Source organism: Haliaeetus leucocephalus, unplaced genomic scaffold, assembly GCF_000737465.1.
Source record: "Haliaeetus leucocephalus isolate CR32 unplaced genomic scaffold, Haliaeetus_leucocephalus-4.0 Scaffold251, whole genome shotgun sequence".
In the NCBI taxonomy this organism is placed as follows: domain Eukaryota; kingdom Metazoa; phylum Chordata; class Aves; order Accipitriformes; family Accipitridae; genus Haliaeetus; species Haliaeetus leucocephalus.
Window position 1 is genome coordinate 5,972,559 of NW_010972687.1, and position 20,067 is coordinate 5,992,625.

The 20,067-nt window shown below is 38.9% G+C and overlaps 1 protein-coding gene across 5 annotated transcripts in view; it reads right to left on the reverse strand.

Annotated features, from left to right (window-relative positions):
• Positions 1-1,368: 1,368 nt before the first annotated feature.
• HNRNPK (heterogeneous nuclear ribonucleoprotein K) overlaps positions 1,369-20,067 on the reverse strand; it is a 19,385-nt gene continuing 686 nt past the window's right edge. Inside the window, exons 2-16 of one of the 5 annotated variants that reach the window (XM_010568643.1) lie at positions 18,206-18,268; positions 18,022-18,101; positions 17,027-17,124; positions 15,589-15,645; positions 14,052-14,095; positions 13,072-13,144; positions 12,415-12,528; positions 11,263-11,391; positions 10,457-10,764; positions 10,051-10,105; positions 6,298-6,348; positions 3,464-3,485; positions 3,304-3,386; positions 2,680-2,849; positions 1,369-1,828 (exon numbers count right to left, since the gene is read on the reverse strand). In XM_010568643.1, coding sequence (XP_010566945.1) covers positions 1,798-1,828; positions 2,680-2,849; positions 3,304-3,386; positions 3,464-3,485; positions 6,298-6,348; positions 10,051-10,105; positions 10,457-10,764; positions 11,263-11,391; positions 12,415-12,528; positions 13,072-13,144; positions 14,052-14,095; positions 15,589-15,645; positions 17,027-17,124; positions 18,022-18,070 — 1,284 coding nt within the window. In that variant the 5' untranslated portion in view covers positions 18,071-18,101; positions 18,206-18,268 and the 3' untranslated portion in view covers positions 1,369-1,797. Of the gene's footprint in view, positions 1,890-2,679; positions 2,850-3,303; positions 3,387-3,463; positions 3,486-6,297; positions 6,349-10,050; positions 10,106-10,456; positions 10,765-11,262; positions 11,392-12,414; positions 12,529-13,071; positions 13,145-14,051; positions 14,096-15,588; positions 15,646-17,026; positions 17,137-18,021; positions 18,102-18,205; positions 18,269-20,067 lie in introns of all 5 variants that reach the window. The other 4 variants (XM_010568642.1, XM_010568641.1, XM_010568638.1 and 1 more) reach the window with 4 other exon arrangements.

Below are 20,067 nucleotides of genomic sequence, written 5' to 3' on the forward strand. Positions count from 1 at the left end.
GAGGACAGACCCACGTCAGCCGCGGAGGGGGGGGGTCCTTGGCCGGCAGGAAGGCCCGCGACGCGTCCAAAATCATGGACGGTTATTCTGAGAAACCCCCCCCCCCCAATCCTGCCAAGCTGGAGCTGCACAGGTGCTCAGCTTCTTGGTAAGGAAGTTTTCCGAAAGATACACATCACTGAAAAGACAAAGGGGCAAACAAAAGTGTGTTGACGCTTGTGGAGCTTTCCTCTCGATTCAAAAAAAACCCAACAAAGCCCCAGCCACGACTCCACCTTTCTGCACGCACGCAAGTGGGAGGCACACGGGAAAATTCGGCACCCGTGTTTTAGTTGAATGGCACTGCCCTGGTTGCAGATTTCCGCCTCTAACTCCGCTCAGCCTCCCCCACGCCCCGCGCCAGCCCTTCCTTCTCTGTGGGGGATTGACTCCAGCTCTACCAGGGAGCTCAGCCTCACCCCAGCCTCTCAGTGCCTTCCCTTGCCCGGTAATTTAAGAGTAGCTGCTTACTAGGACAGGAATTGCCCCACACCATTAAAAAAGCAAAGCAAAATGTTCTACAACCCAAGGTAAAAAACAAAACTACACGCCCCCCCCCTCCCCCCCCCCAAAACAACCCACCAGAGTAAAAGAATCCACGTCTATTCTGGACCTATCGTATCCATACATGCAACACACTTGCATGGTTTCGCGTTCATTTTTATTCAGGAAGTGAAATTAAACTTGTAAACTATAAATACAAATGCCAAGGTGTTACATGAGATATCCAGAGGCTTTATATTTTTTCATTTCTCACAAGTAACTCCTATGGAATTCAACATACAACAGGGAAACCAAGTTTAAGTTTTGCATACAATAAAAACAAGTTACAGAGTTAAGATACCGTCAATTTGCCAATTCATAAGAATTTCTACCTCATACAAATGAAAGCTCAGAAAACAACTATAATTCATTCAGTAATGGTACAGCAACTGTCATTTCTAACAGTGTTATCTGCATTAAGCGAGCTGTCTAACGAGGTGTACTTTACCACTGTTTACTCAGTGACATCACAAAGTTTTGAAATATTTTATTTATATACTGTCACCAATATATATATGTACTGCAAAGAGGGCCAAACACTTGCAAAAATGTCAAATTTTACACATTTGCATGAATATTTTTGCGTTTTTTCCCCAAACAGCAAAGCAGAGTCATTGTTTTCACACAGTTTCTTTGATTTGTCAAAAACCCCCACATAACTCCATCTATATCAAAGAAGCAGAAGAGCAAGCTTAATTGCAATTTCATTTATATGCAGGGGAAAAAAAAGGGTGTATCCATTTTGGATATTACCATACTTATATCTGAAGAAAAATAACCACCAAGAATAAGTTCACTAAATTTATTTTAAAATGATAAAATGATTCTTACAAAGGAGCACTACATCCTGCACACTGCCTTCAAAGGATGCCAGGGACACATGGACTACCAGTACTCTTTCCCTCTTCAGAAAAAAATACAGTGTACAAAAAGAGGGTGTTCACAACAGTTACAGAAAAACATTACAATTTACCACCAACAATGAACAAAAATAGTATTCACTCTGCTGCTGCTTCAAAATTTCAGTGTTAGTCTTGTGCGCCCTTTCCCTCCCCACACATATTTGTAAGGAACTAAACATTACATCTGGTGGACAGCAAAGATTCCACTACACCTCAAATGCAGAACACCTATGAAGCAGAGGAATGTTGGCTTTTTAAACAGAAGCAGATAAAAAAAAAAAGGGTGCAGGACTCCTTCAGTTCTTCACTAGTCTTAGAAAAACTTTCCAGAATACTGCTTCACACTATAAAAAAGAAAAAATAATCTTGCATTAGAATCCTTCAACATCTGCATACTGCTTCACACTATAAAAGAAAAAGAAAAAAGCATGTATTAGAATGATGAACCATACATCTTGCATCAACATTCACAATGACAATCTTAGAGAACAGATTAAATTACAAATTCCTAATACATTTAAAGTAAATAATTTTAAAAGATTAATGGCTATTAATTACAGGTATAGTAATATATTTTAGGCACATTTAAGTATTAGTAGTCTAAAGCCAAACATTCAAGTTAAAATGCTAAAATTTGCTATGACAGCCAACATGTTATTAAAGCAAAACTAAACAAATTAGATCTGAAGCTGTTAATATTTGGCAGAAAAGACAAAAGTAATGTCAACAAGGTGTGAAATGCTGCATAACAGCCCCAAATCGATTTCAACTTATCCTGTAGAGGCATGGTCTGTGCCATATGGCAGACTGTGATTTGTTGTCAATTTAGTTATCTAAAAACAACAAAATCACTAGTCTTCCACACAGAACTAGACCAACATCCAATGAAATCTTCTATATTTTCTACAGGCTCTATGTAATTTATTACAAGTAGTTTTTTTGCAGCAGTTTTCACCAGAGAAATGAGAGGACTGCTTGGTTAAGGTGTCTTCCAGCAAGATTAGTTTTGAGGGTGTCTTCATTTTAATTAGAATGGAGAACAGAATCAACATAATCAAGGCAGAACTACCACTGCAGAAGTTAGGTTCAAATAGTTACTTAAAACCTGCCTTCTAAAAACTATCACAGAGAAGAGCAGCTTTAGAATGTACATGTCAGTTTAAAATTGACAGTAGGGACATAAACTTTAACTTGCCTGTTCTGCAGTAAATACTGTGCATTTTGTATCTGGTCCTGTGTTCCCGTAATAGTTATTATCCGATCTTCTGAACCTTCCAACGGTTCATCAATTTTGATCGAAGCTCCCGACTCATGACGTATTTGTTTGATTCTCTGGCCTCCCTTTCCAATAATAGATCCTGCCAACTATGGGAGAAAGCAAAGCGTTCAATTCCTGATACAACTTCCTCTCTAAAAACAGTTATGAAAATCACAGCAGTGTTTGAGTAGCTTCCGTAAGTTTAAAGAGTTGCAATGGAAGCATACTTTACAGCCTCAAAATACCCCCTGCAATATTAATTGTATAAGCACAGATGGGATAAAAGTGGGAGAACAAGTTACTCGTTTGCAAAAAACAAGTTACAGAGACCATCTCTATTACTGAATATTAACAATTAGTAAAATTGTTTAGTGTCTCTCTAAAGGGAACACACAAACACTCGAAGAATAGACTTTTGGTGATTTAGAAACACTTGCTTTATATGAGAAGTACTCATCAAGCACCCTTGATACTTCTGATTTACTTATGTAGTATAGAAAAGGCTGTGACTTTTCTTTTTTAAGAGAAAACATAAGCTGAAAGCAAGCCAACTTTACTTACATCTTTGGGGATCGTTACTTGTGTTGTGATGATGGGTCCACCAAGATCTCCGTATGAACCACGCCCCCCTGCATAAGAATAGTCTGATTTAAACGTATGCATCAAGCCCTTTAATAACTACATAATTAAGTACAGGTAAAGGTTCTATATAAACACTTACCATATCCAGAGCCACCCTCAAACTGTAAGAGAAAGAGAAAAAACCTTAAATAGTGAATAGCCATGCTTCATTAACATATTTTCATCTTAAGTATCATATTCTTAACTTTGAGCCTATTTTATGCAAAAATCTCAACCCTCAACCTTACTATAAGTACAACAATGTTGTGCCATCAAAGGCATACTGAGGCAGAGGGCAGACCAGAAACAAAAGGGGTGGGTGGGGAAATCTCATTAACCTCTTAGCCTGCCCTGTCAAAACCTAGCTAGAAGTTAAGGCATAAAATGACATAAAGGATCCAGCTATACCAGTTTACCAAGCAGTCTCACTAATTCAGCTGCTGGTAGACAGCTCTTGATGCTGACCTACTCCTGACCCTTGGACTAAACTACATTCAAACAAAAAGATCGGAGTACAGCCTTATTAATGCTACCATACAGCTCAGGAGAGACTCAAGTCTTCAGTTTTGGGACAAAAAGTTTACCCAGTGGCTGTCAATCCTCTTACTTCATCAACATCTTCAGAAAAAAACCCAAAGCTATTAGGAATAGCTCTAACTCGTCTCTTGATTCAGACTATGCTATGATCCCTTCTGTCTTAGAACAGATAATCATGACATGAGTTACTTCTGTTCCTCTAAAGCCACCACACACCAAATCCAAATCACTGCAACAAGCACTCCTGGCCTCTTTTTATTTTTAGTTTTGTAGACCAGTATTTAACATCAAGTGCTTCACTTCATCTAATGCCTTCTAAGTGCACAAGACCCCATTTTTATACTTTCCTACAGAAGCAGAGAATATACATACACAGTTGTGCAGAATTCAGCTTCTGGGAGACTGCTGAGGTGGCCTCTGTGAGAAGAGGCCAGGGGCTGCCCTGTGCCGGACAAAGCCAATTCTAGTCAACACCAAAATGGACCCACTTCTGCCTAAAGCCAAGACCATCGGCAAAGATGGTGGCACCTCTGTGATAACATTTAAGAACGGGTAAAAAAAACCTAGCGTGCACTGGCTGTTACAGATTAGCAAGAGCAAAAAAAGTGAGAGAAACAATCCTGCACGCACCAAGTGAAGAAGGCGGGGGAAGAGGTGCTCCAGGTGCTGCAATGGAGCTTCTTCTGCAGCCCACAGAGAGAACCACATTGGAGCAGATAGCCAAACTGCAGCCCATAGAGGGCCTTATGCTGGGAGCAGGTAGATAGGCCCTGAAGGAAGCTGCAGCCTGTGGAGAGCCCACATTGGTGCAGGTGCCTAGCAGGGCCTGTGGGCAACCCATACTGGAGCAGTCTGTTCCTGAAGGACTGTACCCCATGAAGAGGACCCAGGCTGGAGCAGTTCTTGAAGAACTGCAGTCCATTGGAAACACCCACATTTGAGCTGTTTGTGAGTGACTGTGTCCCATGGGAGGAACCCCACACTGGAGCAGGAGAACAACGTGAGGAGGAAGGAACAAAGCGTGATAAACTGACTACAACCTGCCACTCCTCATCCCCCTTGCACCACTCGTGGCAGAGGAATCAGAAGAGTAGGGAATGAAGGAATGAAGTTGAGCCTGGGAAGAAGTGAAGGGTAGGAGAAAGGTGTTTTTAGTTTTCCTCTTTTGTTTCTCACCACGCTACTCTATTTAAAAGTGGCAATAAATTGATCTTCCCCACGTTGACTCTGTTTTGCCCATGATGGTAATTGGTAAGTGAACTCCCTGTCTTTATCCTGAGCCACAAGCTTTTCCACCTTACTTTCTCCCCTGATCCTGCTGAGGAGAGGGAGTAAAAGAGTAGTTGGGTGGGCACCTGGCAGCCAGCCAAGTTCAACCAACCGCCACTACTTGTTTGCAGAAGTTGTAATGCATCAACTTTTACCAAAATACTGTTTACCTGCTACCTTTCCAGAAGATCAAAATGGAAGCTACTCAGACCAAGGAGTTGAGCTTATTCTCTGTCTCTAAGCAACCTATATTGTGTAGCCACGTTGCTTAGCAATACAGATTGTAATACAATATAACAGAGCTTGTAGTGCAGTCCAAAATACAAGAGAATGAAGGACTCTGCTTAAAACTTAATTCAGAGGCTGATCAGAGCAGCATACTGCATACACATAGACATATTCCTGTCAATATTTGCCACAGGATCCCTTTTTGGGCTCATCTGTTTTAAAGAACAATCCTTTACTTGATCATTTCTGCCTCCCCCCTCCCCAGACTACAGGACAGCAAATGAACTTGACAGCACATGAGTTAAGCAATTACATTTGCTGTGTTTATCTAAGCTAAGAGCTGACTTTTACTATTTGGCAGCACTTTGCCATCTTCTAGACAGCATGAACACCTGATGAACCCTGTAACTTCCCTTCCCAAAACCTACCTGATCAAATGGTGTATTTTCAAATACATTGGTAAGTAAAGTGTAATATTTCATCCACAAATATAAGAGGCTACTTTTAATATTTGCTGTTTGAAATATGAGAAAACACAACATCATGAAGTTAATACAAAATATATAACCTAAATGCATGCATCTGCAGTGCGTCAGTTACGGAGAAAGTTACTACTTACAAAATGAAAGTGGGGTGTGTAAAAGGTAAAAAGAGGTACAGAAAAGTTCCTCTCTTTTGGCTGTGCTGCTGCATACTTCCACATTTCGATTAACATTACCTGCCTGCACAGGCAGGACAGACCGTTAAGGCAAACTGCCAATAAATGCTAAGTCCAAAGGACAGCTTTATGATTTTGAATATGTGCAAGTTGCCACTGACTACACTGGCGATCAAGAAATTCCCGTTACCACTTAACCTGTTCAATAAAGCAGTTTTCAGAAAAAGGTTGAGCACACTCACCAACTCTGGTGGCTGCATGTCGTCACAGGCATCCACATGACACTGCATCATCTTCCAGACACAACATAATAGGAGGAAAAGAGGAAAGAAATCTCAATTAAGTCCATGTCATGCAGACTTAAAGGTGACTTGGCAAGCAAATACAATACATATTGGTACAGAGAAACAATTTATACTATAACAAGGAATTAAAAGTATGTGATTTAGACCACTTTCAAGACTTGCTCCCTTTTAATTTCACTTTGAAGAAACTGTAAGTGGTCATACACACTTTTCCCCCTTTTTCTGTGTGTAAACAGATTTTTCTTCTAACAAAAAAAGGTCAGGGAGTTAATGGCAGAGCAAAGCTTGAACAATTTTTTTTTTCTTTTAGAACACCCTTAAGTACTATTATGTATCAAAATCTTTTATTTCTACTATGTGTTAGAAAAATCTTTCATTTCTTCCATGTGTTAGAAAATTAAGGTTTAGCAAGATTGAAACAACTAACTGTCAGTGATTATGCCAACAGCAGGTCAAGGAGGAAGGACACTGCTTCTCCTGTTCTACCAATTCATTTCCATATACCTCATATAGCCAATAAGTAGACTAACAATCTACTGCTGCCTAACTATATTAGAAATTTAATTATGTTTTTAAAATGTGATATATAGCATTTCGTTCTTTCAGAGTTCTACAATTTCAGCAACTGATTTTCATTTGTGCACTCTAACCCAGCTTCTCAAACAGGGTAACTTCACATATGTAACAGAATATTCTGCTCTGTGAACTCATTTGTGCTAGTGACTACCGCTACTAGAATAGAAACCAGATGACATGCTGGCTGGGTAAGACAAAGAATTTAAAATGTATGCAGTCCTAAGTGATGTCAAATTCTTTTATCATGATTTTCCCTGTTTTTTAAACAGTGACCCAGGAGAGTGAAATTTTGTTACTTTCTTCCAGCATCTGCATGGATAAATAGGGAAGTTTCCCTACTTTTTTAGTAGGGAATCAGTTCCTTTACTGATTTTTTACATGCTTGTTAATGTCCCATCTCTTAAACAAGAATAATGTTTTGGGGTTTTTTTAAGTGTATGTGCCTTTATTCAAGCGTTTGTATGTCAAGACATATGTATGTACACACACATATATAAGTTAAAAAAAGATGAAGAACTAGGAAGCATTTGAAGGAGCAAAAGCACATTAGAAGTCTGAAGACACTCACAGAAGTCTCTGAGGAGACAGTCCACGTAACAGGAAACATTCTGATTTAAGTCTCTATTAACTTTGATTTAAAAATTTTGAGTACTTTGAAAATTTCAGTACTTGATCAGTTAAAAAAGAGGTGAGGGGATAAAATTACTTTATATTTTTGTCCACTTTATTTTCCACCCCTGCCATTGATATCTGTGTGCCTTTGTGTATCTGAAAGACCCCTGAGGATGAGGGTGTTAAAGAAATACTGGAAATATATTCAGGTTTTTTCAGCTGTCAGAATAGCCCTTATGGTCCACAGGCATTTGATTTGGAGCCGTTACACACTGAAATATATAGCTCTGTTAACAGAGAAACAATACAAGTCTGTCCTTCAGGAAAAAGCTTGAGAACACAGATGATAAACCAAATGGACTCTTTTCAACAGCAGTGCATAACTAAACTACAACTGTAAGCCAGGCTAACAGACAAGTATCTTCTTAAGTGGCTGACTCCACATGGGCAAGAGGAATTAACCTGTCTTTTAAAATCAAAATGTTTTTTCCTCATCTCAGCATTTACAAGGCTGTCAATACTGTCGTAATTCTGGAATTCCAGAAAATTCACAGTTCAGCATCCAGTTTTAAAGGACCACTCAATCTTTCTGCCTTTAGTGGAAAAGAGAACTGGCAAAAAAAGGAGATTGTTTATATACATTCAACATTTCCATGATTTTCAAGACATTCCTCTGAGAAAAGCATCTATTCTTGCCTTTTATTATATTTATATAAAATAGAATCTATGTGAAAGAGCACTTTTGCTCTCTTAGAGCAGCCTTTCCAATGCATTACTTAGTTCACAATGATGTTGGTTTACTCTAGTTTAAATGTTTTGTTAGAGAATGGTTTCTATACGAAACAAAGGGTAGCATAAGATGACCTTACACTTCTGGCATGACATTTCCAGCTCCAGCCTCACATGGAGACTTCCTATCTGTTTACACTATTGACGATACTAGGATCACGGTTAACAAAAACTAGAAATTAAATAGTTGTTGTTGGGAAGCAGTCCTCACTTTCACAAGGCTATGATACTTGGGTCATAAAGGAGTCAAAGCCATGAGCAGCTTCACTGTGAAGTGGAAATAAAATTGGTTTTTTGGAATGAAAAAAAATGGAGAGAGAGGACTCCACTTATTTTTAGAAATTCATGTCAAGAAATCAAAGGTCAACCTGACAAAAGTCAGGCTAAATAGATGTCAAAATGGATTTTCTATTCTAGCTGGAATGGAATAAAAATAGAACACACTACTGCCCAAGAGTCAAGCTAAGAAGACTGTGCTCAACCAAATAAGGGCAGGCCGCTCAGTTTATATGCTCTAGCACAGGCTTTATTAGCTGCAAATACAAGAACACAAAACCTGAGCTTTGAAAACGTGTAAATACATGTAAGGAATCTTGGAAGGTGTACTTCTCAATTCTTGCAGTTTCTTAACATGTAGAGTAGCACGGGTCACACTTTTTTTTTTTGTATTTCTAGTAAGCATGTGGCATTCTTGCAATACATATTTCCAGTAACTCTTACTCCCAAGAAGGAGGAAGTGTGTAAAGCCCATTTAGGTAGCCCATTTCATAGCTCCTCCAATTCCTTTCTCTTCCATTCATTTAAATGAGGGCAAAAAAAAGAAGAAAAACAGAAAACAAATCTTGTCTCACCTGTCATCTTAAAGAAGGTGCCAAACAAAGCCAGAGGAGAAAAGAAGATTGTTACTATAGAGATTTACCTCACAGACACACCTTATTTCTCTTCCCAGGAAAGAGGAATCTAGGAAACAGCAGATGACTGCTGGGAAGTAGCATTTCAGAATACAACATGGAAGAGTATCTTTAAGCCATTTTTTAAGCTTCCATATGCTACGAGATATTTTTTTCCTCAGCAAGTATTAGCATTAATATGGTCAAATGTACCTAATTTAATTTAGGATTCAACTTAGCAGTGGCCCTAGCTCCCAAACATTTGGAATTACAGTGGAATTTTCGCAGACAGAGAAAACAGCAAATAGACAAGAACTTATTCAAAAGAGCAGTCACCTTCCAGATCAACTACAGCTCTTCACAGATACTATTCTTTAATCTGTATTATTCTACCTATACTTGTGTTTTCCAACATTAATGTTAAGAACGCTTGTATGAATCAAAGGATTTCAGCGATGTTGTTCTGACACGTTTTCTTTATCTGAAAGGCCTCCCAATTCCTATTTCTGTCATCCTGATGGAAAAAAGAATCTAAAAGATGGTCAGTGCAAGAAAACCTGCAGGGTAGAGCACAGTCAAACTTTCTGTATCATTTTTGATGGCAGGGAGGAAAGAAAGCAAACAGATCATGTCCCAGATACCACTTACAACCCAAACATTCCTCCACAGGAGGGACCATTTGTATAGACAAAACATTTTGGTGGTATCATCAGAACCATGCATGTCCCACACTTAAGTGCATGCATTCAGCAACAGTATCTTGAGGCAGCGAGCACGCTAACTGTGCTTATGAAACAGGACAAGGCAAATTTTAAACTCGTACCATGCCATCGTAACGGTCTCCTGGTCTGCCCCTTCGGTCATAGGACATAAGATCTCTAAAATGAAAAAAACCAGCAGCATGTGAATTGCATTATAAACTAGTTTAGCTATTCTAAGTTAAATTTTCACATTCATGGTTCACACACAACTTAAAATTTCAAACTACTCTAGCCAAGTACTGAATGACATAGAAGTTTCAGAACTACTGACTATAGTCCTGGTAGATTACTACAGTGCAGCAATAATTAAATTCCAGTACTTTTCAAAATACTCTCATCTAATACACATGCAATCCTGCATAATCACTACCAACATGGAAGTGTGGAAAAAACACTGGAAAGATGTACATGACTCAGGAGACTGTACACAACATGAGTTTTGTATAATGCATTTATGCAACAACTCACCCGCCACGAGGAGGTGGTGGAGGAGGAAGAGGAAGATTACGAGCTCTGCTGCCACCTCTACCTCCACGACCTGGTGGAGGTGGTGGAGGTCCTCTGCGAGGGCTCATATCATCATAATCTCTTCTTGATGGAGGCATAGGTCGTCCACCACGACCAGGGGGCATTCGATCAAAACCTCCTCTTCCACGCATCGGAAAGCCTACTGGACGTCCCCTTCTATCATCAAACATCATTGTGAATCCACCATAGTCATATGTTTCATCATAGAAATTGGGATCATAAGGCTGGGCCCGTCCTTTAATTGGAGACTAAAACAAACAAACAAAAAAACAATTCCCCCCCCCAATCCAATTAGGACTATTACAATTGGCATATTTAATGAAATCAATATATTAAATGTATAAAATGGATTTATGCATTTGGAACATGTGCTTGATTTCATAAAGCTGTTAAGGAGATGGTGATGTGTTTCCCATGAACTTAACTATGATAGAGAAACTGCTGTTACTTATCAGTGGCAAATAAATTTTGTCCCCCTTCCTCTTCAATTTTTTCATCTTAATGACATGCAAAGCATGAATAATGGCCCACTAGTACAAAAAATTGCTTCCCTCCCCCATAAAGTGCACTCCAATTCTAGAAAATGGAAACAGCTTCAAAAGGTGGTACCAGTCAATCACTTTGTTACTGGGAAAGTAGGAGGTACTAAATTCAGAATAGAAACTGAAAGATACGCTTTTCATCCAAATGATCCTTAACATTCACGGATGACCATGAAAGAATAAAATAAAGTTAATAAGTATTACCTCAGAGATAAGATCCAAGATAATCTTGATACATTCAACGACTCTATCAGGTTTTCCACCAATAAGCACCACTCTGTCAGTAGAATGAGGACAACACTCTTGGAAGAGCTTAATGGTGGTCTGAGTGTTCTGTTGAAGAAAAAAAAAAATCTAAGATTATCTAATGTAAGTATTTTAACAACTTTACAAACCCATTAATACATTTTTAAAGAAACAATCCAAAAGACAAATTCCCAGTGATTTTAAGTGCGTGCTTGTTTCTCAGTTCTCACAACAAATTTAATTTTAAGATGACTTTTTTTTTTTTTTTAAGATCTGTGCTGACATAGTTTTGTAAGAAGAGGAAAAAAGTTCCATCTTCTCCTCTTTCAATTATGGCTCATCTACACCATCATTTAATTAAAAACTAGCAGGACCACGTATCCATTGCAAGCTTACAAGTTACATGTATTAACCTTCACATGTCAAGAGAACATGCTTTGGATGCAAGACAGTAATGTTGCTGGGATTATGCCTGGTTACCTTGCCTTTCTCAACCCATGCAAACAGGTTATACCTTAACTGACCTGACATTGCCTCTGACACAATGCCAAGAAAGGACAGAAAACAGAAGTGTGTCTTAAGTTCATAGAGACCATTAGCTTTTTAAAATCTCATTCCTTCATTGAAAGAAAGCAATGGTCTTCTAGGAGGTAGAATTTAAAAAAAAAAAAAAAAAAAAAGCCCTTTTACAGTAATATTCAGACATCTACTGAATTACCATCATAAGAATTTGTGGAGATGCATTCATTCTAAACCATTTTGCAGGTCCAACCACACGAATAAATCTATTCCATGCAGCAGTTTGTTCTAGGAGTGACAAATGCTATTTTAATTAAAAAAATCCTTTCTTTTTAAAAACATTACTCTACCACAAGTATTTTTCAGAAGCCTGGTAACAAGTCCTAGGCTCTATCACCAACGACTTTACTTTCTGAGGGTTTGCAAGAAAGTTGCAACTCACAGATCCATCTCAAAACACTGAAATCACGTATGCCGTATGTTCTGAAGGAATTACTGCACAGAAGATACTTACACTTGTCCCTTATGAACACAAAACACTAAGTTGTTTATTGAAAAAACCCAAATCTCAGAAGAACAGGAAACAAGTACCTCTCTGAGCTCTTTAATTTTAGCACCCTTAACACCAATAATTCCTCCTGCCAAACTTTGGTGAATGAGAAGTCTTAATTCGCAGTCAAAGTCACTGCCTTTGTAGTGTTGATACTGTAAGAAAGATGCATACAAAGAAAAGAATAAAATATTAGTCACATAAAAATTTAATATTGGGGTTTTTTCCTGCAAGCATAATGGTATGACACTGCTAAATTGTAATCCTGTATTTCCTTTGATAAGATCGCAACTATTTAAGCGCCTCACCATAAACTGATGTCAGATCATGCTTTCCTTATTCATTATATTACATGCACAACTTTCTACAAAGATTTAAGAACATATCTATCAAAACAGTGCAACAGTCTTACTTACAAAGCCCATGCAGGACACAAGTTACAATACAACTACTTCAAAATGTGGATGACAAGTCAGGAGGCAAGTATTTTGAAAAGGGGGACGCGGTTTGAAACCTGTCTCTATCCTCTACCAAAACAATGCCAATATGTAGTTTGAGAGCGATAACCCTTCTTTAAAAGGCTTTTGTTTTTTATTTTCCATTGTCCTATATTTAAAAAGCAGCAAATCATCTAGAACCGTATAGTTTCAAGAGCTAATCTTTCACCTCTAAAAAGAAACAAATGTTAAGAGAGATACCTCTTCTAAAGTAGGGATAATCTTCTTCAGGATTTCTCCAATTGTCTCTATATCTGCACTTATGCTCAGGATGCTGTTGGAGGCCATAATGCCAGACAATATGGAGAAGGTGGAAAAGAAGAAGTAGAAGTAAATTTTTTTCATCATCATACACAAAATTCTAACAAGATTTACTACACAGAAGAGCTTACAATTAATATTCCCCATTTAAAGTAAACCTGTTTGTTCAATTTACAACACATGCATCTTTGTTTATGCCCAATATATATGCATGATAAATTTAAGATTAGGTAGGTCTTGCAGAGAGAGGGAGAGAGAGAAAGACAGAATGGGCTTTTGGAAGGGCTCAGATTAAGTGGGCAAGAAATTGACGCAGAACTGAAAGCAGAAGTGAATATTCATGTTCCCCGCCACCACTAATTTAGGATACCCTCGCTATTACATTGGTAAAACTGGCACACCTTCTCATAGAAAAAGTGGGGATATGCAAGTGGTGAACATTGTATCTGGAGTAAGGTTATGAGACCAGTTAGAAATCAGATTACTAATGGGCTCTCCAAGAAAACAAATACAAATGCAAGACAAAAAAAAGACAAAACAAATGAGAAGTGAAGGAAAGTGAACCAGAGTTAGCATTTCATCAGAAATAATTATGAACAGGCAATGTTGAGGGGAGCAAGGTGGGCCACAAAGACAGAGCGAGAGACTATTTTGAAACAATTTGATTTACAATGCAGCAAATATGCAACACTTGAAGCTGTGCTCCTTCCATTGAAATAAAATTAGTGGATTGTTTGGGTGGGCAACTCACGTAAAAGTTCAGTGACAAAAAGACTTAATGGGGAAAATAAGACAGAAAACTTGAAAAAAAACAATACACCGTCTATAAGGGGATACTATTTAATTATATCAAAGGCAGGTAATAAAATACATTTCTCTCTTTCTAATCAGGCAGTGAGGCATAAACTGTTGGGACATACCGCTCGGGGCCACTGCTGTCTGGGACTGAAACACTGGCATTGTACTGCATTGGTCATTGGCGTTCGTGGATGTTGGCATTGGGCATGGGCATTCAATCGGAAGTTGTCAAGTATGGTACCCGTTTGGCAACGAGCACATTTTTGGGCATAGCCAACCAGGGTTTTCACATGGGCGTTCAGGGGCGGATGGGCCAACGTCATGGTGGGCAACGCAGGGGCAAGTCGATCCAGTACATGGGCAACGGAGATATATGGCCAAAAAAACAAGGAGAGGGAAAAGGGGGAAAAGCAATAAATTTTAATTTAATACAAACTATACTCATTACTCTCAATTAATGAAACAAGCTTAAGTTGTTCTGAAGACTAACACAATAACGGATTGCTACACCGACTGTGGCTTAACAGTATGGACCTTAAAAATGAGTCACTTGATCTGACTAAACTACTTTTTACTTTTAACATGTGATGTTTCAGTAGCAGGCTGGCTCATGAGGGTAGACACAAAACCTGTCGAGACTGGTATTACTAGAACCTTGGGCAAATCGGGAGAGATAGTTTTCCAGACCAATCTAAATTATCTGGACTTAGGTGACATATTGATTCACTTAAAAAAAAAACCAACAAAAAAAAAGCCACAAAAAAAAACACCCTAAAAAAAAAACCAGCTAGCTGCCAAAGTTAGTGAGCATATGTATGATTCCTGACCATTTCAACTTAAACCTCAATTCTAGTTGCGGTAGTTTATGAACTGAGTTGGAACTGATTTGTAACAACAATATTGCCAAATCTTGTGTTGAGCAGAGTCTTGATCAGAAAAACTGTTGAAATTGTAGCTGATGTTAAGTACAGGAGTGTAAATATATGGAATTTAAGAAGCGTTGCCAGGTTTTATAAATACACAACATTAACGCTGAGCATGTGTCTAATCACAAGAGTCAACCCACTGTAAAATGTGAATAGGCAAGTCATGACCATTTAAAAATGCTTCCAAGTAACAGAATAGAACATTCCTTTACTGTTCTATACCCATATTTAAATCATGCAACCTTAATATTAATGCTTTTGTGTTTCATGTACAAGCTGTTGAAGAACAGATGGACCATTTTGTTTGTTTGCTTTTTTTAAAGGAAGTTAAAAGAATTCCTCTACCACCAGGTTAAGCCAGCCACCTGCAATGGTTTCAGTAGTACTGTAATTGATTCATACATATGGGGAATGGCACAATTAAGGGTTTTAAGCTTCGTCAATATTTCTAGTTAGGATGTTAACTCACTTGAAGTGTGTAATTTAGTGGAATCCTATTCAAAAGTGAAGAGATTTAATATAAACCTCTCTTTCCACGAGTCAAGCTGGGTTTTAATTACAGTAGAAATTGAAGAACTAAGTCATCTACTCTAATGATCAATACAAATGGCTTGTAACTAGACTACTGATGTCTAGAGTTGAATTGCTCCCATTTCTAGAAATGCAATCAAGCTTTTGATGTAGTGCTCTGAAAGAATTGGTGTTAAATTAGTTCAAACTCATATATACTCACGTCTGTACGAAGTGCCTTAATATTTTTGCCACCTTTTCCAATCACTGCTCCAGCATTCTGGAAAATAGTTTTCAGAAGTTATGTTATGCCAGCACAGCACAGACTACCTTTTTGAGCTCAAGACTAAGAATGGTAAATCTATTTTTGCATTACGCTGTTGGCCTGGGGGGTGGGGGCAGTCGGGCACTGCTTTTGAAAGGTTCAGATCAAATTGAAACAAACTGATATAGTTTGTCCATGGAAAAAATGACCAACAGCTCTTACCACTGAACTTAAGAGAATGATATTCAGTTTAACTAATATTCTAATTCCAAATGGAAGTTTCTAGGCAATTCTGCCTATGTTAAAGCAATCTCATAAACTATAGCTCTCAAAAAAATATACTGTATGAATGTTATGTAGGTCAATGATTTCCCTAATTTATCAGCTTTTTCTTAATTTTTTTTTTTTAAGGAGTATGTTTGCAAATGCCAGTTTTGCACTCCAAACATTTCTTCGTAACTTCAAGTGCTAATTTTGGTTTATACCTCTAACTTAACTGACTTGTCAAGGCAGTATATTCTGAAAATGGTTAAAGTCAATGTTAACAGCCACCAACTTCAAGTTTCTAACATCAACAGGAATAAACTGGCAGACAGTCAAGGAAAGTAACTGCAAAACTGTATTTTTACCAGGTTATTTTGAGGATTACACGCAGAAGTATTGCTTTTATTACACAGAGTATACATTATATTAACAGCATGCAAAACATTTCACGGCACCCCACGTAACTTGACTATTGGTCAGAAATGCCACACAGAGTTAACATTCCCCCATGCCAACACAAAAGACTGAGATACTTCAGAAAGTACAAATCATCTGTAACTACTGGAAACACCCGAGAAAATTCATACATAGCAACTTTACTGTAACTATTTACATTTGTCAACAAAACCATTGCAACCGCTGAAGCATCGCTCCCACATTTCTTCCCGTTGATATATTTGAACAAGCTTAGTAGATCTGTTCAGGAGAGTTACTAAAATCCTAAGCAAGTTCTCATCTTAACTCTCATATTTAATTCAAAATCACTAGCCAATCATTCTCTAAACTGCTTCCTTTCCAACAACTAATACAGTCATTTCCCTCAAAACAACAACCTTCCACTCAAATGTAAAAACACCTTATAATTTCTATTGCTCTGTTTTTTCAGCAAGTACATCTTTTAAAAATAACTGTATTGATGCTTAGGGACTTACCCTTTAAAAAAACTACTGAAGATAATTCCATTGCAATACACTTTTACCACCATTCACGCACACTTGAAATTATTCCTAGTAAATTTTCTCACGTTAAATGAAGTATATATTCTTTCTAAACATATACCCCAACATACACTTTGTCACCACTGTCTTGAGTAACACTATAAGCAAAACCAGAAAAAAACAAAAAAGCATACTTTGCTCTGAAGCAGGATGCGTAATTCAACCATCTCGTCTGTGTTCCGAGATCTTTTGAAGGCCTGCTCTTCCTCCATATCTTCTGCAGGACGTTTGCCTGTAGAGAGGTCCATAGGGGGGAAACACAAACATTTATTTAACTTTCCAAGTTGTAATGAAATGGAACACATGAGAAATTCATGCTCTGTATTCTTAACACATTCTTTCCTATTGGCCCAACACTAATTATTGATGCCCACTCTGAGAGCATCCATAGCACAGAAACAGGTCTTTACTTCATCAGCTTATGTATCAATTAACTGCAGAAAATATATTTAAAAATCTATGACCTATGGTTTAAATGAGAATGTTGCACACAGCCAGTGAGAAATTCATGACACGCTGTTCAAAGCAGGGCAGCATCACCCACTTAGTATTTATTTATCATTTAAAATTGGGAAAAACCTTTCAGACAAAAAGCTCAAATGCCGTTTGTCCAACACTGAAATACTGGTGGAATAATACTAAAGTAGCACTTCAAAGACTGTTTGAAAAGAACTGGCATGAATCAACGACACTAATGCCCTAACTTCCTCACTAATTATGCCCAAAGAAGTTTTTCATGAAGCTTTTTAGAGGCATTTCACATTTATACTACTGCATGTAAAAACTGCAATAAACAAAATGCAATTAATGGATATGCTTGATAGTATTCTTACATATTGACACTGTCCACATAAGTACTGAATATTTAACTATGAAATATTTTCAAATCCTTAGTCGTAACTTTAAGCTACTTATCCCATGTCTAACATGCCAACAGAGACATTATGCCTTTATGCTTCAAAAGCACATGTAATTTTATGTTCTAATTAAAAACAAGAAGAGTTAATGCAGAACGCAAAATTACTGCAGATACAAACACTTGATGCAGTTAAAGCATTAGAAAATATTTAGAAACATTTAAATTTAAAGAGGCTCTTTCTAAAAAGAAATAGTCCTTTAAAAAATTTACCATTTGTCTCTGTGTTGGTAAAGGTCTCTTCCTGTTGTTCAGTCTCCATTGCCTTTTTTTCTTAGGTGGGCAGGCAAAACCTGTTGAAGAATAAAAAAGCTGGTACATCTATTCTGTGAAAAGGCAAACTGTACACTGTGCTAAAGGGAAAAAGCAAAAAGAAATGCCTGCTTCTAGAACTTACCGCGATTATATATCCTTCCAGAGAAAAACTCAAGTATTCTGGGCGGGATCAAAATCCAACAGCCTATGAAAACAGCATGTATCAGTTGTGACTCTGCTCACTTACAGCTTTCACTACAGCCAAAAACCAGAGGTTTGACCTGAGTTTCTGTTGCAAAGGTTTTCTTTATAAAAAGAGAAAGCATACACAGGCCAAACATAGCACTAAGACAAGATAAAAGACAAGTCTGAAACTTACAGATAAACAATTACTGTCTGAATTATAGTTTTGGGGCACATGCTAGTTTTACTGAACCACATTTACTAAAAATTATTTTCAGATATTTAAAGTGAACATGCATCCAAGCTCCTATTTTCAACACATTTTATGACACATGCCTTGGATTTATTTTTTAAAGGACACTATGTAACGATCTGCTCCTGCTGTTTAGTTCTAAACAACTGAAACAAAAGAAAGTCCTATTATGGTTATTGTCAGCATTAGTTTCATAAACTGTCTGCCAATGTACTACCAGGCATTTTAGCATGCCTTCCACTCAAGTATAATAGATGAACAAAAGACAAATTACAGCTTCTAGCCATACTGGAAAAAATCTTTTAAAAATACCACCCTCTGGAGTTACATATAATCCTCTGCACACACAGAGACAAGAACCTCAAAAGCAGCTTAACTTCACCATGATTTTCTGAAATAGGTATCTTTTGTGACATGCTTTTGTTAAGTTGATCTCACAATACTAGTAAGTCCCATTAGAGAGAAGTCTAGACAAAAGAAATAATTTTGCAACTTATTCCCTTCAGAAATGTGTTTCTAGAGATAACACAGCAAAATAATCATGTGCTTCCCCCTTTGTATTTTATTAATTTCCATTGCCTCAACAAGTGGTAGCCATTCATTCTGGCATCCGTGAAGGAAAAAATAGGATGAGGTGCAGCTAGCTTTTTAAACATACTCTCAGCCAGCTGCTAATTTGTAATTGTTGCCCTGCTTGTACAAGCTAACAGCAGGCACTGCTTTCCCAGCACACGCTGGTCCTTCCAGACACTTTAAGTGGGGTAACGGACACACACAGACCTAATGATAGCGAAATCTCAGCCAGGAGTTGCCAAAACGGTGTGGGGGGGGGGGGGGGTGTGTGCAGGAAGAGGTCGGGCAGACTTTTACATGGTTTAAATAGTCATTTCGGACCCCGGTTATCCTATTTCGAACCATCCTAATAATTTCAAGGCTGCGGGGAGTGAACCGTAATACACTGATCAGGGCTTAGCTTCCCCTAGTCGCCTGTGTTTACCCGCCCAGCCAAACCTCCCCCGGCCGCGTGTACCTAAGGTGCTCTCAAGTCACCCCGCTCCGCTGGGAAAATCGAGTTCCCGCGATTAAACTGACTAATGCCGTGTTTTTACAAACACCGAAAGGATAAAGCGGCCACCAAAGGCGGGGGGAGGCGGCGCCAGCTACCACAGACCTAAGACAGGAGCTGGGAAACGCCGGCGCGCCTCAGCCCCGCTCCCTCCGGGGCGCAGCGGCTCTTCCCGCCTCTCTCCCTCCCTCTCCCTGCGACCCAGCCGCCCGCCGCCGGCACGGCCTCCGCTGCCGCCGGGCCAGCTCCCGGGCAGGGGAGCGGCGGCGTTACATAACTCCCGCGGCCCCAGCCTCGCCTCACCTCCCCGGCGGCGGCGACCAGCAGAAATGGCGGCCGCTGTAATGGCGCCTGCCCGCTGCTAGGCGGAGCCGGGAGCGGAAAAACCACCTCCACCACGCGGCCGCGGAGAGATTTACCCCCCTCTCCGCCCAGGGAGACACAAAGGAGGCGCCCGGCGGCCCGAGCCCCAGCGCAGCCGGCGGAGCGGGACCGCCCCGCC